This window comes from Papio anubis, chromosome 16 (assembly GCF_008728515.1).
Source record: "Papio anubis isolate 15944 chromosome 16, Panubis1.0, whole genome shotgun sequence".
Taxonomy (NCBI): domain Eukaryota; kingdom Metazoa; phylum Chordata; class Mammalia; order Primates; family Cercopithecidae; genus Papio; species Papio anubis.
Window position 1 is genome coordinate 64,904,804 of NC_044991.1, and position 17,407 is coordinate 64,922,210.

Below are 17,407 nucleotides of genomic sequence, written 5' to 3' on the forward strand. Positions count from 1 at the left end.
TTAATCATTGGGTACCAAAAAATGGAAGTCCGGGGGGCAGGTGGTCCTGTCATTTTTTTTTTTTCTTTTTTTGAGACAGGGTCTGTCTGTGTCACCCAGACTAGAGTACAGTGGCACGACCTTGGCTCACTGCAGCTTCCTGGGCTCAAGTGATCCTCTCACCTCAGCCTCCCCAGTAGTTGGGACTACAGGTGCATGCCATTATGCTCTGCTAATTTTAAAAATTTTTTATAGGGACAGGTTCTCACTATGTTGCTGAGGCTGGTCTCGAACTCCTGAGCTCAAGCGAGCCTCCCCCCTCTGCCTCCCAAATTGTTGAGATTACAGGAGTGCGCCACTTCACCTGATTGGTCTTGTCAAATATTTTGACATTAGAAAAGGGATCCACATTTAAAAACCTAACTATTAGTGGTCAGAGTTCTTTCCAACCTTGAGCCTCTTTGATTTTTTTTTTTTTTTTTTTTGAGACAGAGTTTTGCTCTTGTTGCCCAGGCTGGAGTGCAGTGGCACAATCTCAGCTCACCGCAACCTCCGCCTCCCTGGTTCACGCAGTTCTCCAGCTTCAGCCTCCCCAGTAGCTGGGATTACAGGCACGCGCCACCATGACTGGCTAATTTTTTATTTTTAGTAGATACGGGGTTTCACCATGTTAGCCAGGATGATCTCCAACTCCCGAACTCAGGTGATCTTCCCGCCTCGGCCTCCCAAAGTGTTGGGATTACAGGCGTGAGCCACTGCACCTAGCCCGCCTCTTTGATTTTTTAATCAAGTATGTCAGGAGAGATAGGGAGCTCAGTGTGGTGTTTTCTATGGACCAAACTGCTTCTGTACTTTAGCAACCCAGGCCTTTAGACTGGGCGCAGTGGCTCATGCCTGTAATTTCAGCACTTTGGGAGGCCGAGGCAGGCTGATCATTTGAGGTTACACATTCGAGACCAGCCTCGTCAACATGGTGTAACCCCATCCCTACCAGAAACACAAAAATGAGCTGGGTGTGCTGGCACATGCCTGTAGTCCCAGTTACTTAGGAGGCCGAGACAGGAGAATCGCTTGAACCCAGGAGGCGGACATTGCAGTGACCCGAGATCGCACTACTGCATTGCAGTGAGCCGAGATCGCACCACTGCATTCCAGCCTGGGTGACAGAGTGAGGTTCCGTCTCAAAAAAAGAAAAGAAACAGGCTTTTATGTACATGCATACGTATATGCATAAATGTCTGTGTGAAAGAGGTTATTGTTCTCAGCTTATAGACTGAGAAAACTGAAGTGTAGAGGGAATAACTTACTTTCCAGGGCTGCTGAGTAGAGGTGCTAGGATTTGAATTTAGGACTTCAAAACTGATTCTCCATACAGTTTGTCACTGTTGCAAGCAGATTAGGAATCATTAGCTCTAGCAATAATGAATTGAAAGCCTTTTCCTGTTGATGGTGGTTTATTTCTAGTTATATCCTGTCTATAATAGCCACTAGTCTTGTGTTCTTATATTTTAATAGTAGCTTTGTTTACTTATTTACTAGTGGCTGCTTCTGGGTCCTCTTATTTTCTTACCAACCAGTTTTAAGGTAACATGGAGAAAAAGGAAAAGCACTATATTGGGATTTAGAAGCCTTGTGGTCTTGCTCACCATAGGCAAGTAGCTTAAACTCACTCACCTCAGATTTCCCTATTCTATTAATATAAAGAGAGACGAAGACTAAATTATCTCCTTCTCCTGGTTCAAATTACTGTCTTTCCTGTTGTCTGATATCTTGGAAAGAGTACTTCATGCCCCATTTGGAAGATCCTTTTCTGAAGTTAGCCAAGCTCCTAAGTTCTAGATGAAGAATTCTTGGTTTATTACAAGGTTTAGAAGTTTCCTTTGACTTTTTCCATTTTCTTATTAGAATTGGACATCTTTTTTCATAAAAGTACCTTTTACAAATTATCCCCTTTCTTAGCTAGGGAACTTGGAATGTTGAGCTATATTTAGACACACACACATGCACACATTTACACTCTTACATTCTGATACAAATGCGCTCTTCACATTAATAATTGCATTGTGTGTTTTCATAATTTATCATAATGATGCTATTATTGCTCATTACAGAAGTTCTCTTTTTACCCCCCGCCCCCAAGCCTAATTGAGGTCGAGACAGCCCATAAATGTGATAATATAGATTGCATGCTCAGAGGAAATGGGGTTGGTTTCATAGTGGAGTTTTAATTTAGGATTCGTTCTGGTGATGTAGCCTCTTCCTATGGTACATTACTTTGAGCTCAATATAACTGCATGTTCCCACAGCCCCTCATTATAGCTACAGCTTCTCACTGCTTTTTAATTAAAAAAAAAAAAAAGAGGGAAAAATGAAACCCAAAGCTTAGGTTGGATATTGTCTGGGTACGCAGGGAGTATCCTAGGCAGATTGCTTATTTAATTTTTTTAACTCCTTCAGAGCTCTCATGAAGATGTCTTGATTTCTGTTTTCAGGGGTATGGTTGGAGCCACACACACACACACACACACACACACACACACACACGTGATAGGCCTCAAGATTATTGGCGAGTAAAGGCATCTATCTATTATCGTGAAGTCTACTCTGAGCTTTGAGTGAATGGGAAACCTTTATCCTAGAAAGGCTACCAGCTGTGTGGTTGGTTGGTGGGAAATACTTAGCTTTTATACCACTTACCACCTATTGTGAGTAAGGCAGGGAATTGTAGAAGATTGTAAAAACTCTTAAAGGCTGATGTTCGGAAGTTAAGAGTTAATCATTTTTCTCTAGTCCTGTGGGCAGCAGAGGCAGAGAAATGACTTTATTAAGAACAGTTGCTTTTGTCATTCCTTCATCTTGAGGGATTCCAAATACCTTTCAGATACCAAAACAAATTAGTCTCCAAAGGTGACTGGTAAGAATGGCTTAAGCCTCTTGGGATTGGTTGTGTAAGACACAGGGAGAGCTCAGCCTGAGCTGTTGACCTCTGTGACAGGCTGTGAGTATTACATTCTTTCTGTGGATCAAGAGCCCTTTGGCTTCCCTTTGGTGAAATCAGTTTGACAGCTCTGAGCTTCTTCCCTGCTTACAATTCTTGTTTTGTTTTATATAACCCATCGCTCTCTCAGTGGTGAATATTGGGTAAATATAAATTAGAAAGTTTATTTCTTGGTCAGGGTGTTGAGTTAGCTTCATAGTTTTTAGTGTGAATCTTTCACGAACAGGCAGGACTTCCACTTTTTTAGTCCATATTTCATTCAATGTTGCTGGAAAGGCAAATCCATTTTAGCTTGTATCAGGGAGCTGGAACCCCTCAGATGGAAATCCTCTAGGCCTGTGCTATTCAGTGCTGTAGCCACTGGCCTCATGTGACTGTTGAGTATATGAAATTGGGCCAGTCTGTATTGAGATACACCATAAGTGTAAAATACATACCAGATTCCAAGGACCTAGTGTGAAAAAAAGAATGTAAAATAACAAATTAGTAATTTTTAAATATAGATTACATGTTGAAATGATATTTTGGGTATGTTAGATTAAATAAACATATTATTACCTGTTTCTTTTTAAATGTGGCTACTAAAAAATTTAAATTACATCTGTGGCTTGTACTATATTTCGATTGAACACTGTTCCAGATTGTTAAGCTCTGTTTGTCTTGTTCACACTTATGTGTCCAGTACCCATCACAGTACCTCATACAGTTGGCACTTAGTTGAAGAAATGAATCCTAACTCTTATTATTCAGAGTGGTCAAATCTCAGGAATGATTCAAAACTTTTCGATTTGCAGTGTTAGTGTTTGAAAAAGAGACATTTGAGGGTTAAGAAGAGAAATGAAGAGAAGTTCTTACAGTTTTTGCCTTTAGAAGAGAAATGTGGAAATAAACCATATCAGGGCCTTTGCATGGCGTATTCTCTGTTGGAGAGGGAGTTGGGAGCTGCTGTGTTGCTGAAGGAGCTGTCGCAGCTGGGTTCGGCTCTGCCGGAGAGTTGTCATGAGGAGCTAAAGCTAAAGCTGAATACTGTGTGTGAGGGAGAAGGTTGGAGAAACAGTTGGTGAACTTAAAGGTAGCCCTCTTAGGGATGTTATACTTAAACACTATTAATAAAAGTTAACAGAGTTATTCTTGTCTCAAGAATCCACACTGGCCCTGTTTATCCCTGTGTCCCTAATTATACATGACCCTTTGGAAGCCTGGGACTGGCAGCTGATTGCTTGAAGACCCTTCAAGCGTTATGACTCTTTAGTAAGTTATTTGTTGAATTAATGATTTAAAAAGTATTGTTTTAATGTAACCAAGGTCTTATGTGACATATTTATAGGTGAATGTTCTTGCCTGAGAATTCCTCAGATCTGTCTCAGTTAGGGTCCTGGAATCTTGGCAGATTGGCAGTTTTCCAGAGATCAGATTCAACTTTGAGAAGGGACCAGGTTGTCTTTGCAAGAGTTTATTAAAAGATCTTAGGCATCCTGTCTTACTGCTTATAAAATAGAGCTGTTAACTACTTCTCACTGCCAGAGATGTGGTGAAGATTGAAGTTCTGCAGAAGAAAAGTGCCATTTTAATGGGAATTTAATAAATGAAACTCCTCCCCTGAAATTTTTTTTTTTTTTTTTTGAGACGGAGTCTCGCTCGGTCACCCAGGCTGGAGTGCAGTGGCCGTCCTCCCCTGACTTCTGAAATGTTTGTTTTAAAGGAGAGGATTGGAGGATGTGTTTAAAGAGACATTGCTAGTGTATTTTTCTATTTTGCATTTCTTAACTGTGGCAATATTTAGCTTTCTCCTTTTAATTGTGGCCCACTGCCTTTTCTTTCTCTCCTCGGAGATAAACAATCTAGAAATCTCCTTTCCGTGGAGAACTATGGAGCTCATGCCTTGACTTGGCTGCTGCAGTAGGCTCACGCTAATCAGAATCGCAGCAGGGCTTCTTTTATGAGCTTGAAAGAATTAGTCTTCCCAGAGGGCTGAAGTTCCTTACCTGCTGAGGAGCTACAGATTTCCGGTTGGAAGGCTGCCCTCCTTTAGGATGAATCTACCTTCCCTTCCTCTTCTTACATGAAAACCACCACCTCCTTTTTTATTGTAGCTTGTCTGTGGTTACTGGCATGTTGCTTTCCTTTTTATTTTTCTTTTTTAGGGTAGAGTAGTAATGATGATAGTAGATTTTTGTAATTTTTGTCCTTATGGAAAATAGAGTGTGTTCATATGAAATTATCATCTAGCTCAGGGAGACTAGGAAGAGAGTGAAAAATAGCAGGTGGTACCCTACAAACTAAATTGTCGAATGTGAGTTTTCTCAACAATGTCATATGCTCAGACTTACTAAAGCACCTGGGATGTGGAGCAAGCAGGAAACATGAATAAAGAGGGGAATGACTTTCTACCACTGGCAGAGTACAGTTCAATAAAAGTCAAAAGGGAAGATGTGTAACATGTATAATAGAAAATTTTCTCTTATTACCAAACAACTTAGCAGGCTGGCAGTGAAAGTGGCATTTTCTTCTGTTTGGTAGTAACGGACCACATTGCACCAAGCATATTGCTGGTGGGTGTGATTACTATATCAGATAAAGAAAATCTCATTGAAGAATCTAACACAAATGTTTTGTTGGAGAAGACAGAATCCTGTGGATTACCTCACAGTGATGATTTTATGTATTTGTTTAATACCATTATGGTTTAGAATTCTTTCACTTGAAGTTCACAGAGGAAAGAATTATAATGTCCATTTACAGATAAGGAAACTAAGGTTTAGAGAGGTAGGCGACCGGCCCAGAGTCGAATCAGGAGTAAGTTGAGCTGAATGGAGACACTGAGCTGTTTGGTGTCTGGGCAGTGCTCTGTCTCTTCAGCTCTGAAGCCCCTTTCACTACTGCTCTGTTTTATTCTAATTTAATGGAAAACAACACTAAGAACTTCTTAATTGATTGCATTGTAAAAGGCAAAATGAGCTGGCTGCAGTGGCACACACCTGTAGTCTCAGCTACTCAGAAGGCTGAGGCAGGAGGATTGCTGGAGTCCAGAAGTTCAGGTCCAGCCTAGGCAACATAGTGAAACCTCATCTCTAAAAAGTAAACAACAACAACAATAAAAGGCAAAATGAGGTCCTAACAGAGTACGGTAGAAAGGTCCTTGGCCTAGGAGTCTGGAAGTGCCAGTTCTGTTTTCAGTGGTGCGTTAATGGTTTTGTGATCTTATGTCATATTTGGCTTCTGGGCTTTTATTATTATTATTATTATTATATTTGATTTAAAAACTTTTAATTAGCAAATAATTGTATATATTTATGGGGTACAAGGTGGTATTTTGATATATGTCTACAGTGTGGAATGATTACATCAAGCTAATTAACAAATCCATCACCTTTAATATTTTTTCTGTGGTGAAAATATTTAAAATCTGTTTTATCAATTTTTAAATGTACAGTGCATTATTTATTATATTCAGCATACAGTGCAATAAGTTACTAAAGCTTATCTTCCTGTTTAACTGAAACTTTTCTTTTCTTTTCTTTTCTTTTCTTTTCTTTTCTTTTCTTTTCTTTGAGACGGAGTTTCTCTCTTGTTGCCCAGGCTGGAGTGCGATGGCACGATCTCAGCTCACCGCAACCTCCGCCTCCCGAGTTCAAGCGATTCTCCTGCCTCAGCCTCCCAAGTATCTGGGATTACAGGCATGCACCACTACGCCTGGCTAATTTTATATTTTTAGCAGAGACAGGGTTTCTCCATGTTGGTCAGACTGGTCTTGAACTCCCAACCTCAGGTGATTTGCCCGTCTTGGCCTCCCAAAGTGCTGGGATTACAGGTGTGAGCCACCACGCCCAGCCTTACTGAAACTTTATACTCTTCAGTCAACATTTCCCTCCATTCCCTTCCTCCACAGCCGCTGGTGACGATCATTCTACTCTCTACTTCTATGAGTTCAGCTTTTTTAGATTCCACATACAAGTGAGATTACGAGGTATTTGTCTTTCTGTGCCTGGCTTATTTCGCTTAGCTTAATGTCTTCCAGTTTTATCTAGATTGTCTCAAATGTCAGAATTTCCCCGCTTTTTAGAGCTGAGTAGAATTCTATTGTGTATATATACTTTTTTTAATCCATTCATCTAGTGACGGACACATAGGTTGCTTCCATATCTTAGCTATTGTGAATAACGCTACAATGCACAGGGCAGATATCTTCTCAGCATACTGAATTCAGTTCTGTTGGTTACATACCCAAAAGTGGGATGGCTGGATCATATAATAATTCTGTTTTTAATTTTTTGAGGAACCTCCATCTGTTTTCCATCATGGCTGTATTTATTTGTATTTCCACCAACAGTGCACAGAGTTCTCTTTTCTCCATACCCTCAACAACACTTTATCTTCTGTCTGTTTCATGATAGCCATTCTGATAGGTGTGACATGATAACTCATTGTGGTTTTTCTTTGCATTTCCCTGATGATTAGTGATGGTAAGCATTTTTTTTCATGTATCTTCTGGCCATCTGTATATCTTCTTTTGAGAAGTGTCTATTTAGGTCCTTTGCCCAGGCTCTGGGCCTTAACTCAACTCTTCTGTAAAATAGAATTGGGAGTACAGTAGACATTCAGAAGTTACATATGTAATATTTTATATTTGGACTACTTGTGAGTAACTGTAGAAAAGGCTTTGTAATCTTTCATAGATGTGAATTAAAACCAGGTGCTAAGAGGTTGACATTGGGAGTTATATCTTGACTAGTACATGAGCCTAACCCGGCGTCACCATCTTAAGATAGCTTTGTTGCTATTTCCATATACATAGGAACTTTTGTGAAATGGCAAAACTGTATATAAAAAATTCCCACTGACTTTCATGGTATATTTATAGAATCATTAAGGATCTGAAAAATGACCACATAGAGCTTTACTCCATGTGGTGGGAGAAATTGTATGCTGGCTGCTTTTGAGTCAGAGAATTCTTGAAAGCTTTTAGGATATTTGCTGTCTATGCCTTGCAAAGTCTTTTTTTTTTTTTGTATTTTTTGTAGAGTTAGAGTTTTGCCATGTTGCCCAGGCTGGTCTCAAACTCCTGGGCTCAAGAGATCTGCCCTCCTTGGCCTCCCAAAGTGCTGGGATTATAGGTGTGAGCCACCATGCCCAGCTTCTATGTCATGTCCAGCTCTAAAATCCTATGTTTCTTTTCTCTCAGCCCAATAGGGGCACAAAACGTCCCCGGGATGATGAAGAGGAGGAGCAGAAGATGCGTCGGAAACAAACTGGTACTCGAGAACGTGGCCGCTATCGGGAAGAAGAAATGACTGTGGTGGAAGAAGCGGATGATGACAAAAAAAGGCTGCTTCAGATTATTGACAGAGATGGGGAAGAGGAAGAGGAAGAGGTAACGTGGCAGCGATGGGTGGGAGCTGAGATGGCTGGCCCTATAGGATGTAATTTTGGGCCAAATACTCAGCTTGTCTGAGCTTCCCATCTTCATCTGTAAAATGGGGTTAAGAATTCATATTTCATCGCGTTAATGTGAAGGTTAAGTGGGCTAGGGCAGTTGGGAAAGCATCTTGCGAGATGTAAAGAACAAGACAGAGTTTTCGAATTATTCCTTATTATGTACTGTAGGGGAGGGTCAGGGCAGGCTTCCTGGATCTTACTGAGGACACATAGAAGGCACTTGTGTTATTACCTTTGAAAGAGGGGTCAAATTTTATCAAGTGGAAGGAAGGGCTTTTTAGGCAGAGAAAATGGTGGTATTAGCAAAGCAACAAAAGTGGAGAAGTTTAAGGGGGTGCCACATTGTTAGGTATTTAGATGTGACTGCAAAAGTACAGCTTAGGGAAGGAGACTCCTCAGGGCCTTTCTCTTTGCTGTTCCCCAAGATGCCTTGGGGCTTTTCCACTCATTCCTGCCTCTGGACCTTCGGACCTCTGTGCCCTCTGTTGGAATGCTGTTCTTCCTTGATGCTTTGTATGGCTGGTTTCTTCACATTCAGGTCTCAGTGAGATGTTTCCTCCTCCAAGAAGTCTTTCCTGTGTAGCCCTGCAAGCCGTTCTCTCATTCCCTCATCACTGTGTTCTGTATATTGTCTGCACAGCATGTATCATGATTTGAAATTCTAGTTGTTTATTGTGCTCATTGCTGTCCTCCTCCCAACCTCCCATGAAAACAGAGACTGGCTCTGTTCTGTTCACAGCTCTATCTTTGGTACCTAGAGCAATACCTAGCTCTTGTGGGCCCTTAATAAATATTTATTGAATGAATAAATGAATGAAGCTGGGAAGAGTGGAGGTAAAATATCAGTGATTAAAAACGAAATGACCTTACCTCTGTGTCTTTTTAAATCTTTAAGTGTTAACTTGTATGTTATTTCACTCTGGCATTTTGTTCAATATGAATTATGGAAATAGAGTCTTAAGAGCCAGCTGTTTTTTGGTTCCCTCAAAGACACGATGCTAAGTTTGGATTTAAAAAATGAGGCTGGCGTGTGAATCTGAGAAGAAGAAAAAATGGATTCATATTCCAAAAAGGTCTTTACTGTGTTGTGACAGTAGCTATTTCCTTATTAGGATTTGTACTAGTGTTAATTTGGGGGTCTGCCCCTAAAAGATGATGGCACTTTAGAAATATGTGGTGGGAGACAGTCCTGAATTTTTGAATTTCCTCTCTGAGGGCAGCAGCCTTGCCAGGGCTTAGACAAACAGTGTGTGTAGCACATCCTCCCTCCTTTCCCTCCTCACCAGCTTCTGCTCAATCTGTTAGCCCTGCAGCAGCAGTTAATTGGCAGGTATAATTCCCATGTAGGGCAAGGCTGGTACTGGAGGATTAGGATAGTAGCTGTCATGGGTAAGTGGTTTCTAGCCTGGGAGACAGAAATGTAATGTGGGACCAGCCCTTCTGTTAAGGGACAGGGAAAGAGAGATCACTTTGTAAAAATGACACATGGAAGGCTACAAGTCCAGGAGTTATTTTCTCACTGCCACCAAAGTCCCATTTGATGAAAAACAAGTGATGCTTGCCCCTGTAAAGTCACGTGAACTTGTAAAATATTATTGTCCTTTTTGTGCTACATCACCAGCATTCATCTTTCTGAAATCTCCCTCTGGTTTCTGACGTTGAGCTATTGGAGATACTGCTGTGGCTGATGACTAAGACTGATAATTCAGTTTCCCCCAGTGTTGGAGAGAAATTAAAGGAGGGAAGGCCAAACCCTGGAGAGGCTAGGACTTCGGAAATCCCGTGAGAGCTGTGTTAACACTAATGTGGTTTTTCTCCAGAGTGGGGCACGATGTTAGCTAAGAAAAAGAAAAGTAGCAGATATTGAGCTTGCTTGAAAGTGATTTAACCCTTTCCTAGAAATGTTTTGATTATTTTAGTTAAATTCTAGTGGGATGTTGGGTACAGTGTGCCTGTTGCTAATAATAACCATAACAGCTTGCATTCATGTAGTTTACAAAGCACTTTTATGTACATATTTTCTTTAGGTCATCTCTATGACCTTGAGAGATACAGGTAACATTTTCATTCCTCCCCTCCCTTCCCCTCCCCTCGCCTGTCCTCCCCTTCCCTCCCCTCCCCTCCTCTCCCCTCCTCTCCCCTCCTCCCTTCCTCCTTTCCTCCCTTCCTCCTTTCCTCCCTTCCTTCTTTCCTTCTTTCCTTCCTCAGATCTTCACGGAGTACCCGCTGTGTGCCACACACTGGAGAGTCTACAGAACAAGTAGACATGGGCTAGCAATGGGGGTCTTTGCCCTGGTTTGGGGTTGGAGAGATTATCTGGGCAGATCCTGCCAGATCCTTACATAGATCATGTGAGGGGTTTGGGATTTTATTCTCAGTGTGTGGTGGATGAATTCAGGAAAGATTTAGGAGTTAGAATTAGCTGGACTTGATGAAGCTTTGAGGAATATATTCAGCAAAGTAACATTGTCACATGGCTAGGAAGTAGTGAAATTAGGCTCTGAGTCTTGACTGAGCCAGGACTCTGACTTGTTTTTACCACATCAGGGAACCTCTCTTTAAGCTGTAGACCCTGGGGAGGAGGTAGGGGTTCGACAGAGAACCTTGGGATCTAGGAATCATTGGTATAATCTAAGAAATGTGTCATGCCGAAAATGAATTTATGGGTAGCTCCCACTTAAAGCCCAATATGTGGAAATAGAAATTTAATAATAGAATAATAGCTAACATTTTTAAGTACTTATAAAATTATGGAATGATTCAGTGCTTTCCAAAAGGATCTATTTCAGGTTCTCTTAATAGCAGTTTCTTTATCGCTTTTAGGCGTGAGTTATGGTCAATGACTACAAAGCTGTGAAGCTTTGTGTTGGGATAGTATTGAGAGAAGCAGGGTGCATTGCAGCACACTAATTTAAACTGGAAGGTAAACTGAAGATAAAATGTGTGAAATTTTAGTGTAGATTTTTTGGAGAAAAAATGATTTAGTTTTCAAATATTCATTTTATTTGCTTTCATAGGTATTATTCCAATGTATGAAGCCAGAAAATTCTGTATGGTCTACTAGCTTTTTTCTGCATTCTCTAGGCAGGGTTACTAAATTCTTGATGCTACTTCAGGATTCAAAGTACCTGTCTGAATTCCTTCTCAGCATCTAGTAAGGACCAGGCAAAGTAATATATAAGAAATGCTAAGCAGTGACTGTAGCTAATTAACAACCATTCTTAGTTAACGCACTGTACAAAAACAGGCAGTAGGTTGGATTTGGCTCATGGGCTGCAGTTTGCCAACTTCTGCTGTAGGAAAAGATTAAGGGTCACTGTCACTGACCCAGAGTTTGACCTTAAACAATTCTTTTAAACCTTTCAGTCTTATCTTACATGTATAGCAAAGGCAGACAAGGTAAATGTGTAATAATATTATCTAATATTGTTGCTTACTCTGTGCCATACAGTGTGCTCAAGAAATGTTTGTTGAATGAGTGAGTCTTTAACACCTTTTCTTTTTTTTTTTTTTTTGAGACGGAGTCTCCCTTTGTCACCCAGGCTGGAGTGCAGTGGCACAATCTCGGCAACCTCTGCTTCCGGGGTTCGAGTGATTCTTGTGCCTCAACCTCCCGAGTAACTGGAACTACAGGCGTGTGCCTGTATTTTTAGTAGAGATACGGTTTTGCCATGTTGGCCAGGCTGGTCTTAAACTCCTGACCTCAGGTGATCCACCCATCTTGGCCTCCTGAAGTGCTGAAGTGCCAAAGTGCCCAGTCAGTGTTTAACACCTCAAGCTGAATTTCCTGTGTTACAGATAGTGGGCATTATGTGAGACATCGAAAGTGATATACACAAAAAGAAGCATGTGATTACAGGCCCTTACTCCTCATTGTAATTGGGGAGATAAAGTGTGTACTGTGGCCGGGCACAGTGGCTCACACGTGTAATCCCAGCACTTTGGGAGGCTGAGGTGGGTGGATCATGAGGTCAGGAGATCGAGACCATCCTGGCTAACACAGTGAAACCCCGTCTCTACTGAAAATACAAAAAAAAAATTAGCCAGGTGTGGTGGCGTGTGCCTGTAGTCCCAGCTACTCAGGAAGCTGAGGCAGGAGAATTGCTTGAACCTGGGAGGTGGAGGTTGCAGTGAGGTGAGATCGTACCACTGCACTCCAGCCTGGGCGACAGAGCGAGACTCCATCTCAGAAAAAAAGGTGTGTACTGTACATTTAACCCAGAAAGATCAATGGCAGAGTGAGGTGGGGTATAAGAGCCACCGGAAAGTAGTGACAGTGAATGTGAAACCCCTGGGGACTGAAGTTGTTGCATTTGTCTCTTTGTACCAGGAGGAGCCATTGGATGAAAGCTCAGTGAAGAAAATGATCCTCACATTTGAAAAGAGATCATATAAAAACCAAGAATTGCGGATTAAGTTTCCAGACAATCCAGAGAAGTAAGGTTCTGTTCTACTGACACCCTGTCTCCTCTGTGGCGTTTCGTTGGCTACTTTTGTTTTGGGTTTGGTTTGTTTTGGCTTTTGTGATTTGGGCCAGGAATCCCAGGATGACCTCCATGTTTGGGAAGTCACTAGAAGGACTCCTAGGACTCAAAGTCAGTGATACTCAGGGCTGTGGTTTATTACACAGGGCACACAACAGGATCAGCAAGGGAGAAACACAACATCAGGTGGCGTCTGGAGAAATTCAGATACAGGCTTCCTATGTTTTCTCCTTCCCAGTGGGTGGGATCATACAGACATGCTTCTTTCTTCAGCAGTGAAACGCATCAACATGTGTGCAGTGATGCTGTCCAGGGAAGACCATTTGATTGAGACTCTGAGTTCAGGGTTTTTATGGAGGACTGGTCATGTAGGCATTTTCTGCCAGTAATAACTAACAAAATTGTAGGCTCCTGGAAGGAAAGCAGCTGTTCAGTGCCCTGGGCTGACAAAGCAGCAACCTTATCACTTAGGGAACATTTCAAAAGCCAAGTTCCTGGCTGTCAGCCTAGGGCCAGCCTTGTAAGCCAGCCCTTTTCAAGATCAGCCCTGCTATGTTAACTCTCCTGCATTATTCTTTTCAATGCCCAAAGACGACTGATCGTGCCTGCCATTAGTGATAGCTTTACTGTGGAGATCATGTCAAAGACTCTGAAGTTTGACAAATATTGGTGTGATACACACATGCCTTTGAATAAGTCACTTCCCCTTTCTTAGCCTTGGGTGTCTCATCTGTATAAGGAAATAATGCCTTCCTCACAGAGTTGTATGAAGATTAAAGGAGAATAATGGTAAGTGTTTAGCTTAGTACCTGGCACATAGTAGGTGCCCATGAGATGACAGTTAACGTGAGTTTTACTGCACTAGCACCTTGGTGCACTGTGAGGTGCTGATATGAGGAATCTGGCATCTTTCAGTCTGTCTTGAATCCTAACCAAGGGGACTTTCACATTTATACAGTTTTAATGTTCTAAACCTCTCTTTCTCTCCCTATCTTTGTCCCTCCCAGGACATACAATTTTAATGAATCTTAATATGCCCAAGGCCCCCAGGCAATTAACAGTTGAGTAGTACAGTCTTTGCACTCAAGTTTATAGGTTACTAGGGAGACTGACTATAAAGGCAAGGTAGAAGGAAACAGACACTTGAAAAGAGATATGAGCAGAGTTCTGTGGGTGCTTAGAAGAAGAAACAGTATATACCAAGTTGGGGGCTATTGAGGGCGTCACAGAAAAGATAGTAGTTGAGTTGAGCCTTGAAGATTCATTTTTATTAGGCAGAAAAGAACACAGAAAGGCATGCCAGGCAATATGAGGAGCATGAACAAAGGCCCAGAGGTGTCAGAGGGCACAGAGTCTTCATGGCAACCTAGTGAGGCCAACGTGGTCAACTGTGTTGTCCCTATGCTGTGAATGAGAAGGCAGGGTGGGGAGAATGTGGTTACTGGGCCTAGGGCCACAGCCCTCTTTGATAGTAGGAATAGCTATTAATAGAGCAGGGCCCAGCTTGCCCAGCACCAGAGTCCTTTCAGGTTTTGTACTGATCTCCACCATACAGGAGCACTGTGTGTGTGTGTGTTTGTGTGTGTGTGTGTAATTACACGAGTAATGCATGAATAGATTGTCATTCTGAAAATACCAGTGGTACATGAGTAGAGTGAAAAATGAAAGTTCTCCTTCACTGCTCTGATCTCTTTCTATTCCTCTGCCTAGAGGAACCTTGTGAACAGTTAATTATGCGAATGTATTTGTTTCTACTCAAATCACACTGTACATATGCTGCACCTTGATCTTTTGGGTCATATAACAGATCTGTCCATGGTAGTACAGGCATGTCTACCTTGTGTTTTTTTAACTGGTGCATAGTATTTCATGGTTTGGAAATACCATGACTTATTTAATTATTTTCTATTGATGGACATTTGATTATTTTAAATATTGACTTTTATGAAGAATGCTATAGTGTACCTACTTGTACATGTGTCTTTGTGTGCATATGTTTCTGTAGGATAGATACGTAAATTTTGAATTCCCGGATTGAAGGGTATGTACATTTTAATGATGGCTACTGCTAATTTTCTCACTCTATTTTTAAATTCTCCTCCAGCAGCAGCATCTCTTTTCTTGTGTTCTTGCCCACAATGCGTGTGATCAGTCTTTAACATCTTTGCCATTTATTTTGTTGTTATTTCTGTACTCAGTGGTTCCTGCATTATACTCTGTTCCTTTTAGGAGATGAACTGTGTCTTGTTTGTCTCTAGTGCCTACCACAGTACTTGCCTTGCTGTAGGTGCTTAATAAGCATAAGAGAGCTTATGTAGTGCCTGTTGTCTTTATTACGTCCGCATTGCTTGAACCTAAGGATACATTATGAAGAAGCTATGCTGCAGGTTAATAACACGGGAAATGTAAGAAATTCAGCTTACTTCTTTGAACACCGGTATTTCCTTTGCCCACTTGGTAGATACACGTCTGTCAATATGGAGCAGAGTTTCTGCAGGTTATGTTCACCATCTACATCTTAGGTACTTAGTGTTACAGTTCATTAACTGGTTTTAAGACAGTGTGATTTTATTTTAAAAAATCAGTAGTGTTTTTGATTCAGACAATGCATACAATATTTTAGTTTTAGAATTGAACATATGAAAATTGAAATTATGCATAAAGAACTTTTTTTTCCTGTCAAAAAGCAGTTAGGAAACTACCTTGTGTTTTAACCTTGAGTTCTTGAATTCTTACTGGTGCAGTGTCTTTCATAATTCTCTAGATCAGCGAGGTGCAATTAAGATGAAAATTGCTAGAGCGTATTCGGATGAAACTTTCCGGTTGAGATCAGAAACATTCAAATTTATTTTCCCATATATCCAATTGTCATTTTGATCGTGTACCCAAAAATGCCTCTCTTCATTGGACTGCATTTCAGATTCAGTTGACAGTTCTCCTTATGCAACCTCCAGTTTGCACCGTGCAATCTTTCTCCCAAACACCACCTTGACTGGAGTGTGCTGTTTCCCTAGAAAGTCCTTTAATTGTTCTTCTCTTTATTTTTGCAGGGACAGATTTACTTAGTTTACTGATTTTCAACCTTTTTGGTCTCAGGATCTCCTTGTACTCTTAAATTATGGAATATCCCAAAGTGCTTAGAAAATTCTGGAAAATACAAGAGTAGACAAGCACACATTTCATTAGCCATCAGGGCAATGATGTCATCATGTCATGTAGCCCTTCAGAAAGCTCCATTGTACACTCCTGAGAGAGTGAGAGTGAAAAAGGCAAATGGTGTCTGAGATATATTATAAAATAGTTTTGATCTTATAGTTCTCTGAAAGGATCTCCAGCCACCCCACTACCCCATCCTGGGGTCCTAGGGACTACACTTTGAGAACTGCTGATTTAGTTCGATGGAGGGAGCATCATGTTTCCCCACCAGTGATTGCATTTAGGACTTGTCAATTTCTGCAGCTTTCCCAGTGTTTTTGAGCTTTGCTGGTCATTTGCTGATATTCACCCCTGTGGTTGAAGGAGAATATCCTGCTGGTCTGAAGCAAATGCACATGGGCAGGCTAGGAAAATATTCTCTGTCATATCAGATGGAATTGATGACCCCATCTCAGCCTGGGTTACTGTTTTAATATGTTGCTCTATTGCTTTCCCGTCACCTCTAACTTGATCCTTTCCCCCAGCTGTGAGTCATCTATTGCTGAAAGTATGCCTAATTCCTAAAGACAGTTCTCTGCAAATAGTAGTGTGTGCTTTAAATGAATAGGCTCCTGAGTAGGCTGTGCTTGGTCAGGCAAAACAGAAGACAACTGTGACAGCATAACAAACTTGAGGGTACATAGATTCATTGAGTACTTACTATATGCCAGCTATTATTAGGCACTGTATATATATTATCTCTTTTAACGCTCACTATAGGAAGATAAGGAAATCAGGATCTAGCAATAAGTTAGTTAATATTCTGTGTCTTCCTTGATCAGGTTGGGACACCACACTCTGTGTTCCAGTGACACTTCTCTTGGGTAGTGCCAGACACCCTTATAATTAATTGTTTGTAATAGATTATTTATATTTGATGGAGGCCAGAAACTGGGATTATTTTGTCTGTTATATCCTCAGTGCCTAACACAATGACTGGCACCTAGTATGTGCCCAGTAAATATTTGTCAATTCACTGTTCATGCCCACACATCTAGTAAATAGCATGGCTGGGAGTATGACCCAGGTCAATCTCATTCCCAAGTCCAGCATTTCTCACGATATCTTGTTACTCACGTAACACTGGACCCAGTATATTTTTGTAGTATTTCCCTGCTTGCAATTTTATTCTCTGCTTGTTTGTTTTGTTTTGATAATTTTCTGACTTCCTGAACTTAAAAGCATTGGGTTGAGACCATATTTGGAAGAAGAGTCTCAAAGTTGGAAGGAACTTGAGAAGCACAGTCTATTCTACCATCTAACTCTTGGTATTTTTTTTTTTTTTTTAATGTTACCCTTTATTAACTATCCCAGT

General features: G+C 41.1%; 1 protein-coding gene across 1 annotated transcript in view; it reads left to right on the plus strand.

The window, feature by feature from the left end:
* The window catches only part of CTNNBL1 (catenin beta like 1), a 177,551-nt gene that overhangs the window by 30,319 nt on the left and 129,825 nt on the right, over positions 1 to 17,407 (plus strand). The window contains exons 2-3 of the mRNA XM_003904763.3: positions 8,160 to 8,348; positions 12,744 to 12,850. Coding sequence (XP_003904812.1) covers positions 8,160 to 8,348; positions 12,744 to 12,850 — 296 coding nt within the window. The remainder of the gene's footprint in view (positions 1 to 8,159; positions 8,349 to 12,743; positions 12,851 to 17,407) is intronic.